Source organism: Falco rusticolus, chromosome 8 (assembly GCF_015220075.1).
Source record: "Falco rusticolus isolate bFalRus1 chromosome 8, bFalRus1.pri, whole genome shotgun sequence".
In the NCBI taxonomy this organism is placed as follows: Eukaryota; Metazoa; Chordata; class Aves; order Falconiformes; family Falconidae; genus Falco; species Falco rusticolus.
In genome coordinates, this window is record NC_051194.1 from 55742803 (window position 1) to 55765231 (window position 22429).

Here is a 22429-nt window from a genome sequence, read left to right on the forward strand (position 1 = left end):
CTTTCTGTGTAATCTAAATGCCAAATTTCAGCTGCTTCATCTGTACAAGTAAGGTAACCCATGGGATATTATACAGATGTAAGAAATAGCTTCTCTGCACTGTCTTATATATTTATAATACAGATTCATGAATGAATTGGGGAGAAAAACAGACTTAGCCATGTGTTTATGAAGTATGGCAAATCTCATTTAAAAAAGGAGGGATGAAGAAAACATTGCTGACATCAACTTTACCTTTCTTAGCCTTAGATTTGCTGGCCAATATAATACTGCAGCTTTTGCTGTTTTTATGAGTTCTGTGCGAACCCATGTGCCCTGTGTCTGTTGAAAATAACAAGTGGCTTCCAAAAAGCCAGTGATTTCACTTGCAGTGATGATGACAGCCTGTGAATGATGGACTTTATGGGTTCAGTTTATTAGATTCAGTCCAGCTCCTTCTAAAGTTGATAGGAAAACCTCACCTCATTGCACTGAGGGTTGGGTCAACAGGTTGCTTTTTGCCTTTAGCAGTAAGTAAAATCACTGGGTGATGTCTGCATGCATGGTATACACCATGATATTTTGAAGTGTAAATTATGTAGTCAACATGTCTCACTCAGTTCAGTGAGTGCTTGTTAAGAGACAGAACCTTGGGTTGGAAAGATGGGCCGCGACGGTGATTATGTCTTTTTGAATTATTCATCGGGGAATCTCCTGATTGTCAATGAGATAAATGTCTTTGACATATGACCTGACCACATGCCAGTCAGAGTAATTGCTGGCTCAGTGAAATCACCTGGCATTGGCTAAGGGAGGCGAAGAACTTGGCAAGATGCTCTGTCTGGCCAATTGGAGTGCCAAACAAAGCCTCTCTAGGTTTAGAAGTTCTAGCTGATGGGACGCCAGGGTCTGACAACATGTGAAGCCTCCCATGATAGTCACAGGCATATACTTTGCATTGTGCCATATATGCATGCTTCTTCCTGAACAGAGAGGGGCAGAGAATGGGAGGAGTAATTTAGGTCTGGTCTGATATGTACTCCTGCAGCACCTCCAGCTCACAGAGAACCTGACTTTGTGTTTAAAGATGTTTTTGTCCACAAATTTTGTTGTGTTTTTTAAAAAAAGCAAGTGATCTTCCCTTCTACAAGAGTGGGAATTACAACTGTAGTCACTTGTCATATGTTCAAACATACTGATTTGTAGTCCCTAGCTTGTGAAAACTAATGTTTCCTTCTGTGTTAAAAACAATTTATAAAAAGCATAGAAAGTGAAAATAGCACATCTGTGACAGAAATGTCAAAAGCAGTATGTATGGGCTACTCAGCCTACTTTCCTTTTCTTTCCATACTTTGTTTCAGACTTCCCACTATCCTACAGAATGGACTATAAGGAGCTACGCTCCGATGTGGGTTTGAATTGAAGCTGGCCCTAGGAAAGGGCAGTAGATGGGGAACTGCACGTTGCTGAGCAGGTATTGAACAGGACCATTTCAAGACTGATCAACTCTACGAAGTGCAGCAAGACAGGTTGTGCATTTTTCGTAAGGAAGAAGATGGTCATGGTGGCCTAGGAAGATACCTCTGTTATGTTCCAGCAAAGTACAAATATGTGCTCAGAAGTTTTTAGAGGTGAACGTAGGTGAGGGAGTTCTGATCCTTCTCTTCTGAACCAGCTGTGTATTTTGAAGGGTCAGAAATGCCTTTACAGGGATTATGGTTCATCTGGTGAACTTAAACAGATAAATTTTGTAGTCCTTTAATAGCCATATCATCCTAACTTCCACTGGAATAAACTACTATAAAAGTAAGGCTGCATTCCTCTCTATTCCTGACCAGTGGAGAGGAATTATCAGGCCTTGTAAATACATGTTTTGGACAGCTAGCTGCCTCAGGATGGTAGTACAGTAATCAACACACAGAACAAAGAGCTGTCTCATCTGGTCAAAACACAGCACTGGAAAGTTGTTACCTGAAATGACATCCTTCTTGAGGGCTTGAGCACCTCATCCCTCACTTCAGGGTGTGAGGGCTCATACATGGCATGTCTTTTCTGGACACTGGCATTCCAACTGCCCTTTTCAGGAAGGGGACAAAGCTGGCAAAGCAAACTTTAAGGATTCTGTGTCAGTGAAAACCTAGAGGATCCTCCTCCTTGTTTCAGAAGCCCGGATAGCTTTAGGCCTCTCAGATGCTCAGTTTATCTTAAGAGATTCAGCTCTAAATTACTGGGAACATACGTGAAGTATGAAGTGGCATGAATTATAGCAAGTTTATATTAAGCTTCTAGTGTGTGAGCTAGCACATTTTAAACCAGTTTGGGCATCTTCAAATGTAATGCAAGTGCCCAAGATATGGGTATAGTTTGAGAGGCTGAATTACCAATATTTGCTCATTCTATTTTATATCAAAATGAGCAAATGGCTTGATAGCAAAAGTTATGGCTGTGCTATAAGCAATATGAAGGTAAAAGCAAAGAACTTAAACATAGCATTTTCAGACTTCAGTTTTGTGGCACTTCAATATTTAAACAAAATATTACAAAAATCACAAAAGCAAAGCTTTGACATTTAAGAGTATGATGTCAATATTGCACTATTGCTTTCATCAGATGCATGAAACTGAAAACCATAAAACACTTCATTTGCATCACAAATTGCCATCAGTACTGGATGTAGAAGTCTTTAAAAAAGGTCTTTTCTCCAAAATGTTGCATTTTTACAGAATTATTGCCCAAAGTACTAATCTTTTTAATGATGATAAAGCAAAAAGATGAACTGTGCAGTCTCCATTATATAATATGCAGCAACTAGCATAGGCTGCCACCCACAGCTGAGTTAAGACAGATTAGAGGTGGATGACTTCTCATTATTTGTATCTTCACATTCTGTATGTGAGAAAATGACACTGCTCTAAGAAGGCACAGAATAATAGAGAGGAAGCTAAAATTCCATGGTCTGTCTTGATCAATGCAACTGGCTCTAAGCAGTTAGTGTGAGGCTTTGCTAGATACTCTGGTGGAAAATGTTGCTTTGGGCTACAAATACTCTGCTAGTCCTTGCCTATCTTGCATCAAATTCTGTGACCTCTCAGACCAATTTTTTATATAATTTCCTGGTTGTTTTCTTTAAAGGGGAATACACAGTATCTTCTAGGTGTATCTCTGAAAAGATCCATGTTGAAGAAATACTCAAGGATTGTCAAATTTGTTAAAAACACAAATGGAAATGGTTGGATTTCGAAGGAGGTTGGTCAGCATAGGGAAAAGCCAAGGGAAAAGGAAGCAATGAATCCAAGCAAGGACAGCCACAAAGAGCAGGCAAACGCGTTTTGGGGCAACAGCAGTGAAAAGTGAAGTCTTCTGTGCTGTGTCTGATTAAGATATAGATAACAGAGGATTGGGTAGAGGGAGAAAGCCTAGTATTATTGAAGCACCCAACAGTTTTGAATACTTTAGTTTTGGTAGATATATTCAGCTTTATGTATTTTTAATCTGATTTTGACAGAAAATTTGGTTATGCCAGGTCTTAATGTGTGCACATTCATACTCTTGCACAAAAAAAAAAATTGAGCAGAAAACCAGCTAAAATCATTCTGGCATGTGCTAATTAGTATGAGACTCAGACTTCTAATGGGAAGATGTATTACCTAGGTAACAAGTAGTGGATTACTTGGAAGCATGGTAAAATAAACAGAAGTAGTAATTTCTGCTAGCTTTTTCTGTTGCTTGTCTTTTTGTTACTGTCTCTTCTGACATGATGGCATCTCAATTCATGCTTCTGTTACTAAGCACTGGTTAGGACAATAGTGCTTTTTTTCCTCTGGTCTTTTGTGTTAAAGATGGTGGCTTTCTTTTTTACAACTGAACTGTCACGTATAGTTCTAAAAATTTTTTTTAGCTTGTAGTAGGAGTGTATTAGCTGCTTTGTGGTCAAAGTAGCCTAAATTTGAAAGGCTTAACTAAACTTCATTTCAAAGAAAAGAACATATGAAACGAAAAGCCTGTAATTATTAGGAACAGATGATCATTAGTTCCTATAAGCTGCATAAATAACTTGGTGTTCATAAAACCAGTTTAGAGAGAACATGGGTCACTTACACTTCTAAAATAAAAAATGACTACATGCCACTTCTCTTCTCTCTCTTAGCACAATTTATTCTTGTCTGTGATGCAGAAATGCTCTCAAATTTAGTACAGGGGGAGCCAAAATGTACCATCTGTCCAATGCTCCTGAGAATTTTCAAAGGCAACGATGGCAGAAGATGCGGTGGAAACAGCAGCATCACTGTGGATAGAATCACTCTTATATACATTAGTGTACAGACTAGACCACATACATTACAATTTTGGTGTCTGCAGTGGGGAAATCTGTACTTCACAGTACTGGGCCCTGTAAAACCTGTGCTGTGTTGTACTGATGTCATGCTGTGTTATTGATAAAATACTTGACTATTCTGACTGCACTTCAGAAAAATTTGGGAAAGATCTTTTTTTTTTTTCACTCACACCATTTGGTTTTGAGCAGAGCATTGTCTCATTCTTTCCTGTAACAGAGCTGTGTGAAATTGATAATTTCTAAACTTTAGTCTGGCTTCAAAAAAACCCCAGCTTTTGGATTTGGTGATTAAATAGTATAACTAGTATTCCATCTAGTGCTAGTTATGGTTTTAATAAAATGCTTAGGAGAATTAACATCAGCAGAAGTGCTGACGCATTGGGAAACTGACTGACTTGTTTTCATACAATCTCAACTCAAACCTTTTTTGTTTCAGAAACTTAGTACATTCTAGATCTAATCTGTAGAAACATCTGGAAATGCAGTAGAAGCTTATACATTGAACATTCTACAAAGTAGAGACAAACTAGTACTACATTTAATAACTTCAGCTTAACTCTGAATGTCAAACTTCTAGCATTCTGGTATTGCTTTTCCTAGCATTCAAAAAATAACAGAACTTCTTTTTTTGGCCTGGATTAGCTTTTTTTTTTTTTTAAGTTAAAATTATTTGAGAATTGTATGAGCACCAGCACAGGAGCAAGGAAAGAGGAAGGAATGCACAGCAGAAGGCAGAGTAGAAACTTTATTGATTTAAGCTGTCATGGGATCATATTTATTGAAAATCCTGCTCCACTTTTTATAAAAGCACATTTAAAGCCCAGCAAGGTTTACTACGGCCCCTAAGCTTTGCAAATGTGACCTTTATAAATATGAAGACCTGGCATTACAGGTATTATGTTGTACTTAATACTGTAGTTACACTGTATTTGGTAATGCTTAACGTTTTTACATGAAACTTTTGTTAAAGTACCATCTTTTTGAGACTCTTGCTTGTGCTAATAAATTGCTTTAATTTGCCTCCTTTATTAACACTACTTTTGACATGCATCATCACCGCAAAAAAAAGTCTTGCACCTCTAATATTGGAAAAGTGAATGTATTTCCATAGCATGGCAAAAGTGCTGATATTTTTCAAGAAGGAATACTTCTTGGATACATTGTTTACATCCGTGGAAACCTGTATGGGCCCCCAGAAACTTTTACTGGAACTCTGTAAAATACATGCAAAATGTAAGGATGTGTAACTTCCCACTGCCTGTAACTGACCTGCAATACTCTGTGCATGTAACGCCATCAGTTAAAGCAACTTCCCTTGTAAGCTTTCTTTCATTTCGGAGTCAGTGTTGCAAGTATCCTTGATATGATTCTTAGGATAACTTAGCCAAATTCTGCGTGTTACTCTGTTGTTGTACAAGCAGCTGCCAGATGGTAATACAGCGAAAAGACATTTAACGTCAGTCACCTAACTGGAAACCAGATGGCACAGCAGAAGTTGGAAGAAGATGTTTGCCAACTCATTCTGGCTTCCAGCTGTAGTCCCATGTTCCACAATGACCGCTGGGACAATGGCCTCTTGACTGTCACCCAGATACTGCCTTGATAGTGTTCCCAGCCATACTATGTGCTCATTCCATAAGCTGAATTGCTGATATTCCCTTGTCCCTTCTCCCCAAAAGCTGCACGGAAGAACGATCAGAAATGGGCGTGTAAAAGTCAGCAGGGCTGAGAATTCTTTGCTGGCTGCTGGTCTGTTGTGATGAAGTGCATAAACTGGACCTTTTGGATGTCTTCCTGTATGGGAGGGAAGTCATTGAAAGTAGCTTGTTTTAACTCATCAGAATTGTAGTCGGTTTGCTTGTTAAGCTCAGTAGGAGGGGGTGTTTTGCCCTGAGAGGATAGTCTTGCAGTCCTTCAGTTGTGGTACAAAGCTGGAAAAGTATCCGGCCCTTAGAGCTTGGGAGCATGTGCAACACTTCTGGAGCGTTCCAGTTTACTCTGTTTTCACAAGTGATCTTTTTTCAAATACTGTAACTTGTCTGGCTGATAGATCTGCTAAGGTGCACGGCTTAGTCTTTACTGTGTGAGAAAAGTAAACTGTCTAATGAAACACTCAAACTGCTGCTTCCATGTTTTTCTCACGAGAAGTTATGGGATACAGTAACAACATTGGTTATTGCCATTTGGGAGGTGATAATCATTTATAACTCAGACTGTTATGAAGCTATAAAGCAGGGTGAATCGGGTATTTGGAATTCAGCTTAGCAATAACCAAATATAATGTATTTATGGTAGGTGGTTCTCAACAAGGTAGAGAGAAACAAGTTGGCTTGTTATGCCTTTTGAATGAAAGTTATTTTACTATCAGGTCATTTATACAGCTGCGATGGGATAACATAAATAGTTTAGAAGTTGCCAACCAAACGCTGCTTCCAAACAAAGCTTTAAACCTTTGGAAAATAATGATCAGTGACCAACTGATTCTTCTTTATAAGGGAACAAATCAAATCTATGGGTCCTTTAGGATACTGGCAAATCTCCACATATTGTAGAACTGCTTATCTTCTCATTTCAACTTTTTTTTTTTTTTTTTCATGGAAGGTACCATTGCAATGACTGTATCTACATTTTTTGAAAATGCAAGCCATAGGATGTCCTGAGCTGATGTCTGAATGTAGAATATAAATTTTATGAAGAATTATGTCGTTGCTAAAATCCTCCAGGAACAGTATCCATTATACCTGAAAATCAGTCAAATAGTTATTTGTTAAAAATTAGCTCTTTGGTTTTAGTTGTGATTTATTTTGATTTAATTCTCGGTACAGTTGGATATGTTTCTATCTATGTAACCTTTCTTATCAAATCTATTACTTGTACACTTTAATCGAGCTGTTTAATTATTCCTTTAATAAAACAAGACAACTGAAATCCTTTTGTCCTTCACTATTAATTGTTTTCTGGTCTTAATCTTCCCTGAAGCACATCTCTGAGCCATTTTTAAGCTTTCATCAGCCTTCTTCAATTGTGGATACCATACATTTCCATATTCTGGTGAGATCGAGAAGTTCTGTGAAAAATTTGCAGGGAGAAGTTAGGCCTGTAGAGGCAGAGAAAACCCTCAGTGGAGAGAAGGATGCTGCTTAACATTTTTTTGTTGTTGTCCAGCTCTGGGCAAAGGCTAACAGCAAGCCTGTTGAGAGAGAAGTGAGTGGTATTAACTTACAATACTTATTGGCTGTGCTTGCCAGTGCTTGCCAGTGTGACATAAGAACAGTTACACCTACTCTGTGATTTGTGGTGGAATTGGGAACTTCCCGAAGAGAATGAGGCTTACTGACTCATGGGTGTTCTGCTTTATGATGCCACTTCTGCTTATTTTTTATTATTTTTCCAGATGCTTTGCTGGAGTTCAGGACTACTCTATTGGGTTGGATGTGGATGAAAGAACATTGTTCTGGTCACATCACTTTCCTCTGAAGGGGTAAAACCAACCCTTTGAGACAAAAAGAAAGGTATGTCAGCATTTGCCCTCCATCTGTTGAACCCAGATGAGTTCAAGCCCTGACATGTATCAAACTCACACCAGTGGTGAAGCTGACAATAGAGAACTTACGAAGGAACAAAACAGTTCCTGTTGCCTGAACAGTGTTGTGACAATCTTGTGCCAAAACAGTTCTTTTATTACAGTTTGGAGACTTCAATAGTATCAAAGTAGTTATCATTTCTCAATAGTATGTCTACAATGGAAGAGGAATGGCAATCCTGGGTGACAATCTCTGGGAAGAAAAAGCGAAAATAATAGTTTCGCAGGTAATGGCCTCTTTTGCAGATTGCATCTTAATTCAGTTCAGCCTTTAGCCTGAACAAACATGTAATTCAGATTCACCCACATCCATCTTCTCTGATCTTCAGACTGTATTTAAAATCTTAAATTTTATTTTTTTTTAAGCTTGCAAGCAAAATTGTTGCCTCTTCTGTTGGACCAGCTGTTAGCACTTTTTTTTTTTTTTTTCAGAGACTCTGGGCATTTATTTTCAGTTACTTCACATGAATTCAAACACCAATTCTGAATCCCCACTGCATACAAAGCCCGTTAACTCTGGAAATTTAGGACTGGGACCCCTAAGCTTATTTTAAAATAAAATAAAAAAAATTTCTGTTGAATCCTTTCAGCTTATCTCAAACTCCTAAGAACTGTTAACACTCATTCTCCTCAAACGTGTAAGAAGATATGGCATGCTGCTTTCCCAAACTTTTGCCTGAGAAAATTCCTGCTCTTAATTAAACTTGAACATGCTGTGGGAGCTTAATTTAAGCTATTGATCCCACAGGACTGAGCTCAGGTGAACAAACACCTGTTTTGGCTACAAAAACATTTCTTCTAGAGAAGATGTGAAACTGAAGCATTTTCCCCCTCCGTTCTCCTGTTGTTTTCCTTCCATTTCAGAAAATGCAGCATACTCCAGTCAGGAAGGCGGCAGCACCCTGAGGGGTCACCGCGGGCAACTTCCAGAAATCTCCTCACGGTCCCCGCGGGGACCGGGGCCGCTCCCTCGCTGGTAAAATGTGGGAGATGCTTTGCCGCGACTTTGACAGCACTCGCTGGGGCCTCCGGGGGCAAGGAAGCGAAGCGTAAATAACGCTACACGAAGCTCAATGGCACCGCCCGCCCGCTGGCCCTGCGCGGGGCGCGGGAGCCTCTTCTCGCGAGAGGCCGCCCCGGCAACGGCCGGACGCGGCGGCGGGAGGCCGCGGCCATGGAGGAGGCGGCGGGCTCTGAGGCGTCCTTCTGCCTGCAGAGTATCCTTCCTCCTCCGCCTCGTCTGAGGCGGGCGGCTGCGGGGCGCCCTGGGGTCTCACGGTTCCCTCCCCCGCCTCAGCGCTCCCGCCTCCCCCCGTGTGTCATGGTGGTCCCCAGGCGGGGGGGCCCGGAGCGCCCCGGCGGCGGGTTGGGGGGGATCGGGCAGGGCCAGGGGCTGGGGCCGGGGGCGGGACTGGCCCGGCGGGGACCCGCAGGTTACCAAGCTGTTTCACAGAGTAAGAAAAAAAAAAAGCTAAAAAAGTCTGCCACCTTGTTGCTTGTTTTTGAGGGCTATTGCTCCTGCGGGCCTAACGGGGACAGCATGCGGGGTTTGGGGTTATTTTTCCCCTGCAGAAACGGTAGGGTCGTCGTACTTCAGCGTGATGTTTGAGCTCGTTGCTGAGGGTAAGGGTCCTGGTGTGACCCTTTGGAAAGGAAAGGCCATTTTACACCACCCCACCCCCCCCCCCCCCCGCCGTGGATGGGGCAGTCTAAGCAAGGCACTTGTTTCCTCTCTTAGGTTAGTTGTTGATCAGTAAATGCAAAATATTTACGCAGGAGTGACAGGAGTTGTTACAAGGGCTGACAGTGGGGCTGTGGAAGCTGCACCTTCAGTTTCCCCTGCCTGCCTGCAGAGTAACTGACGCGGTATCCCTGGGTAGGGTCAGTACGGTGTATGACCGAGTCATAAAGATTATGATACAATAGCCTGGACATAATTTTATTTGCTGTGGCTTTTAGAGGGGAGAAAAAAAGTTTGAGTTCTTTTCATGTTTGAGTTGGAGCAAATTACGTTAGGAGTTTATGGCTTTCACATGCACTTTTTGGCCAGGTGACCCAAATTCTAGTTTGGTCACTATATCAGACCAGCTCTGTTCTGGTTTGTAGCTGTGAGCTGCCAAATCAAGAAGATCTTTCACGCTTTGTTTTAGAGGCTGAACAATTGGAGCTCTACCAATACCTTAGTTTTTCCTGCCTTGCTAGAAGTAAGATGTAAACTAATATAAAATGAATTAAAAAAAAAAAAAAAAGTGGGGGACTGCCCTTTGCAAGCTGTGACTCTGTTTCTACCTTCTTGAAACTGTATAGCTGTTCTCATAGTGTGTGCTGTGCTTAAAGTGCTGTGTCAGGACCTGTTAAAGAAAGAATTGACAGTGCACAGTAGTTTTAGAAATTAATTCCTCTGTTTTATTGTGCACCTTGCCATGATTTCTAGAAAAAAAAAGGGGGGGGGGGGGAGGAAATAATGTTTTTTAAAGTAATATTGTAGTCTGTGCTCAGCATTTGCAATTACGCACTAGCTTAGACCGTAGGGGATTGCAAGGACTGTCAGGTCAGTTAAAAATTCAGGGGAAAAAACCAGTGTTTGAAAGTTTCACCTTAAGGTTATACTGCGGTGATGCTTCTATCTGCATAGAAGGATTAGATAAATACAGAAAGAATTAATTGAGTTGGGGGGAAAATGATCATACAAAAGATAGCTTTAGAAAAATACTCTCTGGCAGAATCACTAAACATGGTTTGAAAAATTATTGGGTACAATATTTCATTTAAATTTACTTTATTTGAATTAATTTCAGATTGATAAATACAGTGCTATAAAGCGATGAAGAAGCTTAGAGGTTCCAGAGAAGTATGCAGATACTTAGTTCATACACAGAATTACCACATATATATGGAAATTGTCCCCTGCTTCATACAAAAAATGTTGTACCCAAGTATTCATGCTATACAAGCACAACCACAGTTTCTGAAGTCTCATTCTTTAAAGAGAATGTATAGTCAGCTAGCCAGCGCTAGGATATCTTAATCTAAGGTAAGAAGGGGCATTTGAGAACATCACCCTAACTAGTCAATCAATATTACTATGTGTTTTATCTCTGCTTGCCTGCTGCAAGCATCCTTGCCTTTTCAAACAGTAAAGGAAACCTATTCTTCCTGCTTTGCTGTGCCTTGCTGTTGTTCCCTTCGTAAGTCATCAATAGTTCAGGAGAACTTTTCTCCCTCCGAGTTGAAGGAACAAAGTTGAGGAGTTAGGAGCTGTTTTATTAGGATGTGGTCAGACACTGATGTGAGGACCAGAATGTTCCTGTTGTACTGGGGAGCAGGCGGATAACTGAAAGTTAGCCAGGTGCCCAAGTCCCTGATAGTTATCTCAAGTCTGTTGGTTCAGCTCTTGAAAGTCATGTCTCAACATGAGATGTTTATATCTGGGCTCTCTTTGCTTACCTTGATGGACCTACATATGGTCCTGGAGTACCATGCTGAGAAAAGGTGCATTTGTGGAACTGTACGATTTCTTTGCCCTCCCATTAAAGCCAGAAAATTAATCCAGATTTCTTCTGGTGTGATAGAGAACAGATTATTAGGCCTGTTAAATCTAATAGTTTGAGGATTCCTTTGTTGTTCCCCCCCTCCAGCCCTTATAATGAAAGAAAGCATAGTAAATATTTTTTTTAAGATCAGTTTTTGCGGAGCTGAGGTTTTAGAATTAAACATTCCAGAATCAGTCAAGTTACAAAATGAATCTTTTGCAGGGAGCAAAATTTGAGATGCATAGAGGCAGTGACTTGAATTGAAGTCCTGTGTCCCACATCTGCAACCTGTGATGCAGTAGTTCAGGAGGTAAATTTCAGGGCACAGGTATTACTGGCATTTGCTTTCACGTCCTAAGCCTAGATGGGAGATGCTTAAGAAGTGTTCATGCCAGTTTCCTACTTATGTATGTAACTTCTGTAAGTAAGCATGTGGTGTTACTGTGCATTTGGAGGTACACAGATGTGCTTCAACTTGATTACTGGAATTGTGCCTTAATTCACTCAGTAACTTCCCTATTTGGTTGTTGGTGGCATTTATAAGAGAAAATGACAACTCTTAATCCTGTATCTCAAACCTGTAAAAACCAAATGGTGGTTATACTTTTGGGGGAGTGATCTTCAGCTGTTAGCCTTCCAGATGGTTACAATTTCACTGATAGTTTTGTTGATACTGTGATGCTGGGGTCTTAAATGCAGGTGATACTTTTGCATATGTATTGTACAGTGAGAAGTGCAGCAAAAGGACTGTTTTTTGGGAGAATAATTCATATTTAGGAAACTTGATCCAAAGCTGGAACACTGTGTATCTGTTTTTTTGTGTGTCTGTGTATGAAGTACTGAATTGCCAGCTTTTCTTCAAAAGTTAATTTCTGGTTGATTTATGTGGGTCATTTGTAGGCTAACTGGTTTCCTAGGGAAACTGTCAACAGAGCATCTTGCTAAAAACATTTCTGTTATACTTTCATGGGCTGTGAGACTAGTGGATGAAATGTTTATTTGGGTTTCATTTTATACCACGTGTAGATATTTTTAATGACAAGTCTGACTCTAAAGCATTTGGAGGAACTGTAGATAATTTTCAAATGGATTTTTACATTCTGAAAGTTCCTTATCTTTTTGTTTTGTAGCTGTGTTGTAATTAATGAGGCATTTGTATCAGCTTCAGTAAATAGTCCTCTAGTATTTAGTGTTTGATCTCAAGATGTTCATGTTTGAACTTGTACATCTGAATTTGATGAAAAGTGCCATTCTCTGACAGCATGAAGCTAGTTATGCTTAGAAGCATAAAGTCTATAGAAGCTTCAGTGTAGCAAGACCCTTATGAAAACTGATGGTTGGGTAAGTGGGGGCAGAATTTAGCTACTGTTTAATTCAGGATGGTGCTTGACTTCTAACTTTGATAAGTCCGATGAGGCGAACTTTAATGGTGTTTAAACCTGCTATAAAACCTCTGAATCAAAATTCTGTGCCTGTGCACAATAGTTTTTAATGGTGCTGGGCTTGTTTACCTAAAGGCCAAAAGAAGCCTTCCAAGTGTAGTTTTGTGTCAAAAAGAACAAGGGTGAAGGTGGTGATAACAGATTTATAGATGATTGTTTTTTTTAAATTGGAGCTCATAATGTGCATCAGCTGTTTCAGACTTAACAAAATCTGCAGAATTTACCATATCTGACGATTCTAAAGATGATTATCAGTATGAGGAGGTAAATTGATAATCTTCTGATATATGTGGTAGAATATTCATGTTTCATTCTTTTGTTTTACTTCATCAGCCACAAAAATGTCCTAGGAGAAATAACTTGAATCTCCTCTTATAAAGTGCAATGATGCTAGGCATATTTTTATTTTTCAGGAGAAGATTTAGTATCAGTTGATTTGTAAGGTTTTATTTTAACATTAAATACTCTTTCTGAAGATACAGGCATTTCTGTTTAAATGCTTCAGCTTATTTATGTGTGTTTCACCAGTATAAATTCTATTTAAATATAGCAAAATATTAGTTTAACAAGAATGAGATTGTTTTCGGTAGTTGTCCTGGGAGTGGGAACAGTTGCATTCTGAAAGAAAGTTGTATAAAATATGTTGATATCTGACTTAAATTATTTCATTTAGGTTCCAGCAGATGATGAGTTTAGCCTTCAGGGAGATGATGAGGATCTGTCAAAGGCTTTGCAGACTATTCAAGAGCAGGCTGAAGATGCCCACATTCTAGTAAGAACTTCCTAAACATTCTAAGATTCTCTCTGTAATTCAGTTGGCATTAATGGTCTAAAACTTATTTTTTAATTCTTTTATTATTTTATTTATGAAATATTTGTGTGGAAACAATTGTCTCATTTTTTAGAAGTTTCTAGGGGGTAAACATAGGCCACAGTGGAAAAAACAACTTGTTTCCTGGGCTTCATCTTCCTTCAACTTCTGTTCACTTTATGTTCCATAAACAACCTGATATTGCAAATACATGTAACAAATATATAGATAATTTTAAATATATTAATGTTATTACAATATATCAGTATTTTAGGGTTTGTTTCTATATTGAGTAGATTGAATGAGAGTGTGATCCCTGACACAGGAAACAAACTGTGTATGCGTAAAACCCACAGAAGCTTGTACTTGAATACTTTGCTAGAAAAGATTATGTGTATATTGAAAATAAAGAATGGGCTGTTACACTGTGTTAAATCAAAATATTAATGAAATTATCAATGGTGTCATACATTAGTTCTTGACACTTCTTATATGTACAGCTTGATTTCAAAACAGTCATATAATAGTTTAGAACTACACAATGGGATTGTTATAATGCATTTTCCAAAATAAGATTTATCTGAATTTACTTGCTTATAACAACCTAGAGGAAAGGTGCTTTTGCCTGCTGGGTTTCTAATACCAGCACTATCTCACAGCCTCATCAGTAAGCTTTCCTCATAGTCTTTGTTTTGCAAAAGCAAATGATTAATAACAAAAAGACTAAATTATTTGAACAATTCTTACCATCAAAATGGAGGGAAAATGTGCATTTTCTTCTGCACTGGGGCATATCAACAGGTCAGTTTAGTATTTCAGATCAAAACTTTTAATGAAAACTGACAATCCTGGTGCCTTACATGTTTTGAAACTGAATATGCCTGAAAATTAATGGAAAGGTGGCAGAAGTTTTTAAGACTGAACATACTCAATGTTAACCAAGTAGTGGAAATTCTTAATGTTCTTTAAGTATAACTGAAGTTACGTCTGTTTTACTGTGCAAGTTGACATTCGATTAAAAGTGAAACAAGGAAGAAATTTTTTTAATCTATTGATCTTTTCGTTGTGCTATAATTAAATAATCTTTTTACCTTGTTATTGATTTGTTGAACTTTGAATGGTAGGAAACAATATGCTAGTATCTGTCCTGTTTAATCAAACTGAAGGTGTTACCTTTCCTTAAAACAAAAGAACGTGTGTGCTTAAACTCAAATTCTCTTTGATTTTGTGCTTATGCTAATGCATGTCTGCCTTCTTGCTGATTGACTCATTATTTGGAGGCCTCATTTTTTTCCACAATTTTGAAATATTTTCAGCCTTTAGACAGGGAAGACATGAGCAGAAATATGTTTTAATACACTTGCTAGATCCTTGACAGCTTTCATAACTATTTACTGTGTATTCTTTGAGGCTCAATGACTAGATTGCTTGATGCTAATTCACTGGAAAAACAAAATGCTGCAGCAGACGGTTTTGGTGACCCAAGTCAGAAGCACTGTTTCCTGTGAATTAATATTAAAACGATACGCAAACTCTGAGCTAAGAAGCACAGTAGAAGGCTGCCATCTTCCAGTGATAAATGATTGGTATGCTTTTTCAATCATTAGCTTCTAATCTTGGCAAAAATAGGTTAAATTAAAAAATAACCATATCCTGGAATAGCTGCTCTGTGATAAACAATTTTAAGCGATTGTGTTTCCTGTTCATAGTAACTCATGTACCCAGTCCCATATTAAAGATCACATTATGATACTAGATGTAAATATTTTTGTTAAAGAAATTATATAGAAAAGGCACAGATCGAGATCCAAAAATAAGTGATTTGCTAAATGCAGATACTATGAATTTCCACAGTTTCTAAATTGAGTAATTACAATTTCTTTTAGGCTCTGCAAAAAGGTCAAGTATAACCAGGAAACTCTAAGAAAAATGCTTAGTTTCAAACTTCCTTCTCCAAAGCAATTAGCGCTAATTACTAAATTAAAAAGAGCAATATAAGCAAATAGAAGATGGCGCTATTAATATTTTTTAAAATAAAATTGTTGGTAGGAACTAAAACTGTGTTTCTACAGGGAATATTGAGGTGTATTTTCTTTCTTTCTGGGTATCTGCATGGGTGCAGTGAAACCACTGGTCTTCAAGGAGTTTGAGGCTTGCTCAGCAATTACATTTCATGTTTTTGTTTGGGTCCCACCAGGGAAATGATGGAGCTCTAATCTGTAAATAATCATTTCCCTCTAGTCTGGTGAAATGGCAGCTGATTCAAAATACAGCTGTGCTGGGCAACACATGTTTTGGACAGCGGTGATTCTGCCTGCTATTCCTGTTCTCATCTTCATTTGTCCTTTTGGTCAGAACTCAAGGGGTTTTTTTCGGTTTTTTGAGACATTGTATAGTGATATAAATTATTCTTAAATACAACTGAATATTTTGCATATGAAAGAAAATCTTCAGGTGATAGGGATCATAGGAAAAGGATACAGAACTTCTGGAAAACCACACACACACAAAACTGGCTGAAATATTTTCTTCAGTAGTTATGACTATTACACTTCTGTTCCAGGGTCTTTTATTTTCTTAATATTCCAAACAATAATCTGAAGTTACGTTTCTGTTCTTCGTTAATCTTATATTTTTTGCAGGTTTGGTTTTTAATTTGTTTGAATGTGTTAAAATTCCTTGAATTGCCTTTTTATATTCTTTTTTCATTTAATAAGTTTTACAAAAACAGCTTGCTCTGTTTTTCAGAGAAATTACTCATTTATTTTGTGTTCCTCTTTCTTCATTGGATAGAAACTCTTGTGAGTATTGTGAAGTCCTTAAGGTTAAGCTACTTAGCAATTAATTTATTTTACCAGCCATATTTACAATCCTTACACAGAAAATGTTTTGGAAGATTTTAATTAAAAAATATTTAACCAAGAGGTATTTAACAAATACTTAACAAAGCAAATATTTAGCTTGTTTATTTTGACTTAATGGTCAGAATCCTTTAATAAGGTGGTTTTGTCTGTATAGTGACTGTAGTGTGTCTGTTCGCACCACATTAATAGATTGTATTTTCCTCATTTCTAAATAGGGAAATATAGAATGGCATAATAGTAATTTTTTATATATGGGTAGTCATCCAAGGTTATGATTAAAGCAAGTGGTTAGCCTAATATCATTCACAAAGTCTGCAGAAGAGCTGAGAATTTATTTCTGGTTTCCTCAGGCCCTGTTCCAATACTGTGCCTGTTCGACTGCATTCATTTTTCCCTGTATTGTTTCCCTGTATTGTTGAGCTTTGGTTCCTGAAATGATTCTTGGTGCTAGTATCTAGCTAATAAATTCTCTTCTGCGTGGATGGAATGAATTCCTATCATATTTTCATTTATTAAGGGAATCAAACTGTGTCATTTCTTCCAAAGACTGGGTTTATAGATGTGTTTGGGAAACTACAAGTAACAATATTAGATGTTTGCCTCACTTAGAATCAAGAAAGAAAAGAAGCAAGAAAAAAGGAATGCAGCTGCATGTCTGCAGATGTACTCTCTCTGGTACTTGTATTACCACAATTAGAAAATAGACCTGTCTAATGTACTGTATCTCTAGTAACAAAAATATGCTAAATATTACATTGCACTTGGCATATTGTGTTATTTATAATGGTGTTACATGGCCTTGATCGTACATGTACAATTCTTTCGTTTATATTAGGTAGGTTTCTTGGTTAAACACAACATTTTTTGTATTATACAAAATGGCTATGAGATTTTTCCAGTGTTTTTATTTTATCAAGAGAAATGGCTTTATCTCCAGGTAATTTATGCAGTCATACTGATAGAGCTCCCACTAAGGACATGAATAAGCCATAAATGAATGGAGTTATCAAAAATCCCAGGCCTACAGATTCTTTTTTAAATGGATGGAGGAAATGATTTGCAGTCACAGCCTTTAGCATGTCTTGATGAATATCTCACTGGAATTTTTTTCAGTTTTGTTAGTATTGAAATGAAGAAAAGAATGTAGGCATGTGTGGAAGCGGTTTCTGCTTCTCATCTCTACAGTGCTAGCTCTTTTTTTAATAATGTGGCACACATTGTCATACAATCTGAGTTTATTTCAAGAGCATTCCAAGTGATAGTTGCATTGTGCCCACATGTGGTTCCCAAATGCTGAGACCCTCATGTTTAGGTATGTCAGGTTGCTGTAATCCATTTGAAATCCGAATGATATAAGGGCACCACTTCGGCTGCCAATTTGTGGCAGTCTGTCATCTAGTTATCTTTAAATGGTGGGTTTTTTTGGGGGGGGGCATAGTCTCAACTTGGTCATATTTTACCATTTACATACGTCCTTACATCTTGAAATCTCTCTAGGAGGGCCTAGTATCAAGCTGTACACTGAGTGGGCTGAATGGAGTTGGGTGAAGGAAAGAAATCTGCATTGCAACAGAAAACTGTGAAAGGCTTTTCTCTCTCGGCTTTTCTCTCTCTCCCTCCCCCCCCCCCCCCCCCCCCCTTTTTTTTTTTCCTTCTATCTCTGTAGTAGGATTCCTCTGTTCTGTTTTGATTCTGCTTTTGGCAACTGTGTTTGACCCATGAGCTGATCCTATCTGAATAGCTGTCTTTCTTGATGGTACTGGAAGAGCTGCCTATGAGGCCTCAGTGCACAATCTGCATTCTGCTAACACTTGTAGCAGTGTTGTCTGGCAGCTTCATTCAGTGTCTGCATACGGATGTTAAGAAGAAAAGGGAGAACTGATCTTTCTGAGACTAAGACATCTAATGATGAAGATGCAGTTCTTTCAGTCTCCATTGTATGCATCATTACAAACAATATAAGCTGGTTTACTATCACCTTGGACTCCTGTGGTTTTTATTAGATGAAGTACTGATTTTTCTCGTCAGTAGTTTTGAAGGTTGCTGAAGGGTGCAGGAGTATGAGAACTAACATTTTCTTTCTGGTCAGTGACAGAAGATCATCCATCGTCTAAATAGTTTTAAGTCCATATCAGATCATGTCAGGTTCAGAATACTTGCTTAAATCGGGTGATTTTTGAGTTATTTCTCTATAACCTTTCACAGACCTTGACATTAGAAGGATCAGTGATTACAGATCTGATCAATAAAGACAACGGAAACACTCAGCTGTACTCCAGTAGATCTGTGACTTTAGATGACTTCAGAAATAGAAGGTCTGATAATTGTGTTGATCTTGTAGGTTTAATGACAATTATTAAATTTTAATTTCAGGCTTTGCAATCGGTTCTGACTTCTGAGAAATCGGTGTCTGAATTACCTGAAGCAATAGATGACTTCTTCTGCAATTTCCTGGTCAGATTTGGAATGTCCAGAACCCTTGACTGCTTCCAAACTGAATGGTAAAATATTTTAAGTGACCATGTTACTTTGAGAATTGGAAAGTAATGCTCAGGATTCAAGTATTTTCATATTTCAGGATATATTTCCACTAATGAGTACAAGTAATTCTTAAATATGTAGTGTTTTAACAAATAAATACATTCATGTGGAGGACGAGGATGCAAACTATTGGTTTAAGGACAGACTTTCAAGAAAGTTGGCTCCAAGGGAGCTCCTAAAGAGGTACCTTTGAAGGACTGTATGCATTTTGCCTAACTCTATAGACATTTACAAGTCTGAAGTGGTCACCTGAGGCCTCTTTTGTGCATGTAGCGGAAAAGGAAGAAAAATAACTAGTTTTCAGGATGAAGCTCATGCAAGTTGTTTAAGCCATCTCCTTTATGATGAAATGAATTAAACTGATTTTTTTTCAACTATATTCTGCTCTCCACTGACTGACTACCAATGCAAATTAAAACCAGCTACGGTGCCGAAGTTGTCATTGGATCAAATAAGTCAATGCCAAATGACCAGCATTTCACTTCAGCATGCTGTGAAATCATGTGGTTTTGTTATTTCCTTGCTTTCTGGAACATGGGTGCCAACTTAACTGAGTATTTTATAGTATGCTACAATATTTGCACCTTAATTGTTTGGGTAGGTTTGGACATTCATTATAGCTACTTTGTATTTTAAGTAGAATAATAAAAAAAATTTGATACTGCGTTATTTTTTGTTATATCAATTGAAATAATACAGCTGGTTTGGGTTTTTTTCTTTTTAATATCTAATTCCTATTGTAACCAGACAAGTAAACTCTTGAGCTGTTGCTATCTTCTTTTTCCCAGCTTTTATAGATTTTAGGGGTTTTGTCCATACTTTGGGCAGAAGTTAAAACATGCAGCTTCCTCTAAATACCCACTTCCTCCTCCATTCTCTTCATATATGGAATCCCGCAGCATGTATACTGTTTTAATTTTGATTAAGAATGATGTGCCAGGAATGCTGCAAAGCTTGAGAGGAGAGCTGAATTATTTTGGAGGAAAAAGTGATGCTTTAGATGAAGTTCTACTGAAATACTTTCAGTTACAAACTTGCTTTGATTTGTGAGGTACTCTGGAAAGATTCTGAGAAGTGGAAACACCTCTCTTAAAATTATCTTGAGGCTCAGATTTTTTGAATAAGGTCTTTTGAAATTTTTCAAATTTGAAAATTAGTCAATTTTTGAAAAGTCAGAAACATCTTATTTTTTTCCTACAAAAAACTTGAAGCTTTTAAAGTTTATTTGAAATATTCTCTCACGCGGAATCTTTGCTGCTGTTTGCAAGGCTCTGGTCTTACTAATACAGAGCTCACCAATCAGGCATTGCCTTTGGAATTAATAATGATCTGCTTTTTGATAGCATAACAATGCAACTTAAATGATTCCTTAGAGAAGGAGCACCATAGTTCTGTATTCTTTTTCAACAAAAGAACTGATATGAATAGCATTGTTTGAAGTTTAACATTTTTTATACTAAAAGATAATTAATACTAGACAGATATAAATAGCGACCTTTTTATGAAACTACAGCTTTCTCTGAAGCACTTGGAGTCTGAATTTATATCGATGGCAAAATCCAAATTGCTTTTTAACAGAGCAAGTGCAGGTCTTAGCAGGCCCTATCTTGTAAATTCTTAGCTATACCTATATTTTTTCTCCGTAAGTAATATTTTTAATTTCAGTAGCATTACAAATGAGCTCAGCATGTCAGGATCTAATCTTACTGCATTGAGACTTTTTCTGCATTAATACCTTATTTCAAAATGTTTCATGTTGGTTTGAAATAGATAATTTACAGTATTAATGAAAGTGAGAGCAGATTAGTGTACTCAAGTTCCTCATTATGTATTGGGACGGCACTCTCGCTCTCATGCTGGGGTGATCAAGTACTAATGGAATTTAAAATGAGAAATTAATTAACGTAGAGAAAATTTATGAAAAGGCTCACTTTGAAGTAATTGTCTGTCTGAGATCTAAAGGTCACTTAAATTGGACCAAATTATCTGTGTTTATTTCAGAGTTTGAGAAAACATTCTGCTATTCTATCCAGCTGCATAAAATGTCATGATTTTATAATGTTTTATTTTAAGTCAAACACACTCTTTCTATGATATAATGAATAATTTTATCATACTTGTAGTGATTTCTTTACTTACTTAGGTTTGGTTTGCACATACACTTTTTTTCCACTTATACTTTAAGGAACTAAAAATTAGACTTAAATTATTTTTAGAATATCTAGTTTACCTTTAAATTTTCTGTTCCTTTGATACAGAAGAATTTACAGTGCTTTTGTTGTTTATTAAAGATACTGGATCGACAGCTTTAGAGTATGAAGTGCAAGGGCTGATCAACTGTAAAGTCATTCATTTGACAGTCTATACCTCCTAATCCCAAAGAGCTCACTGCTGTTGGCAGCATGTTGCCAGTCTGATGAGCAGATGAATCATTTGCAGTTCACACATATGCATGGAGCTATCACTGCGATTAGTTAGTACACTCATTGGACTGGTAATCTCTGACTAAGTGTTCCTAGAGACATGGCAGGGTTTCAGCTTGTAATTATAAGGAAAGATGCAAGACTAATTACGGAAGCATGATTGAAAATTCTTTTCTGTTTGCTGTAGTTAAAATTGTGGATAAACTTATGTGACCAAGCAAGGTTAAAAGCTGTTTTGCGTATGCCTTACAAAGATTGCCTGCGTTGTGCATAACAGCACATGCAGCACAGCTACTGTGTGTTCTCTGAGCATTAAGGTAGGCTCAATATAAAATAAATTCATTTTTGCAGAATGAAGAAAATGGATATAGGTTGTGATCCTCCATGTCACAACTCCCTGAAGACAGTGGAGATAATCTGCATATTTCAGGCAGACCCAAGTTTCCTCTGCTTTATGTCCTTTTTGGCCTGGAAATCATACAGTCATATTAATATACATTGTGCTCTGAGCTCATAAATCCTGAGAGAAACGAGAATTATCAGTTCTAGGACAGCATCACACTAAAACAGATTCAGTTTTTGGATTAGAACTGGCTCAGAACACAAGTGAAGTAACCTCAAGTTTGATTGTAGAAAACCGCATGGACATACCTACTTTCTCGCCCATATAACAAGCATAATGTGAAAATATAAATTTTCTACTCACATGCCATAATAGATCAGAGGATACACTAGGGCAAAAAGGTGCTTTATTTTTCTGTGCTCGTTTCTTTCTTAGCCTCCTGTTGAAACTGTTTAAGAAGTTATCGATTGGAATGATAATTTTCAGTAAGAAGTTCTTGTAAAAGATAAAACTTGGTATTTTAATCCCTGAAGGCATCTTTAGGTGAGTTATCCCTTAGTAAAGGAGTATCCTG

The 22429-nt window shown here is 37.8% G+C and overlaps 1 protein-coding gene across 1 annotated transcript in view; it reads left to right on the plus strand.

Moving 5' to 3' along the window:
- The first annotated feature begins 8068 nt into the window (after window positions 1-8068).
- SPAG16 (sperm associated antigen 16) overlaps window positions 8069-22429 on the plus strand; it is a 413429-nt gene continuing 399068 nt past the window's right edge. The window contains exons 1-5 of the mRNA XM_037397615.1: window positions 8069-8125; window positions 8968-9115; window positions 13091-13137; window positions 13547-13645; window positions 18922-19049. Coding sequence (XP_037253512.1) covers window positions 8069-8125; window positions 8968-9115; window positions 13091-13137; window positions 13547-13645; window positions 18922-19049 — 479 coding nt within the window. The remainder of the gene's footprint in view (window positions 8126-8967; window positions 9116-13090; window positions 13138-13546; window positions 13646-18921; window positions 19050-22429) is intronic.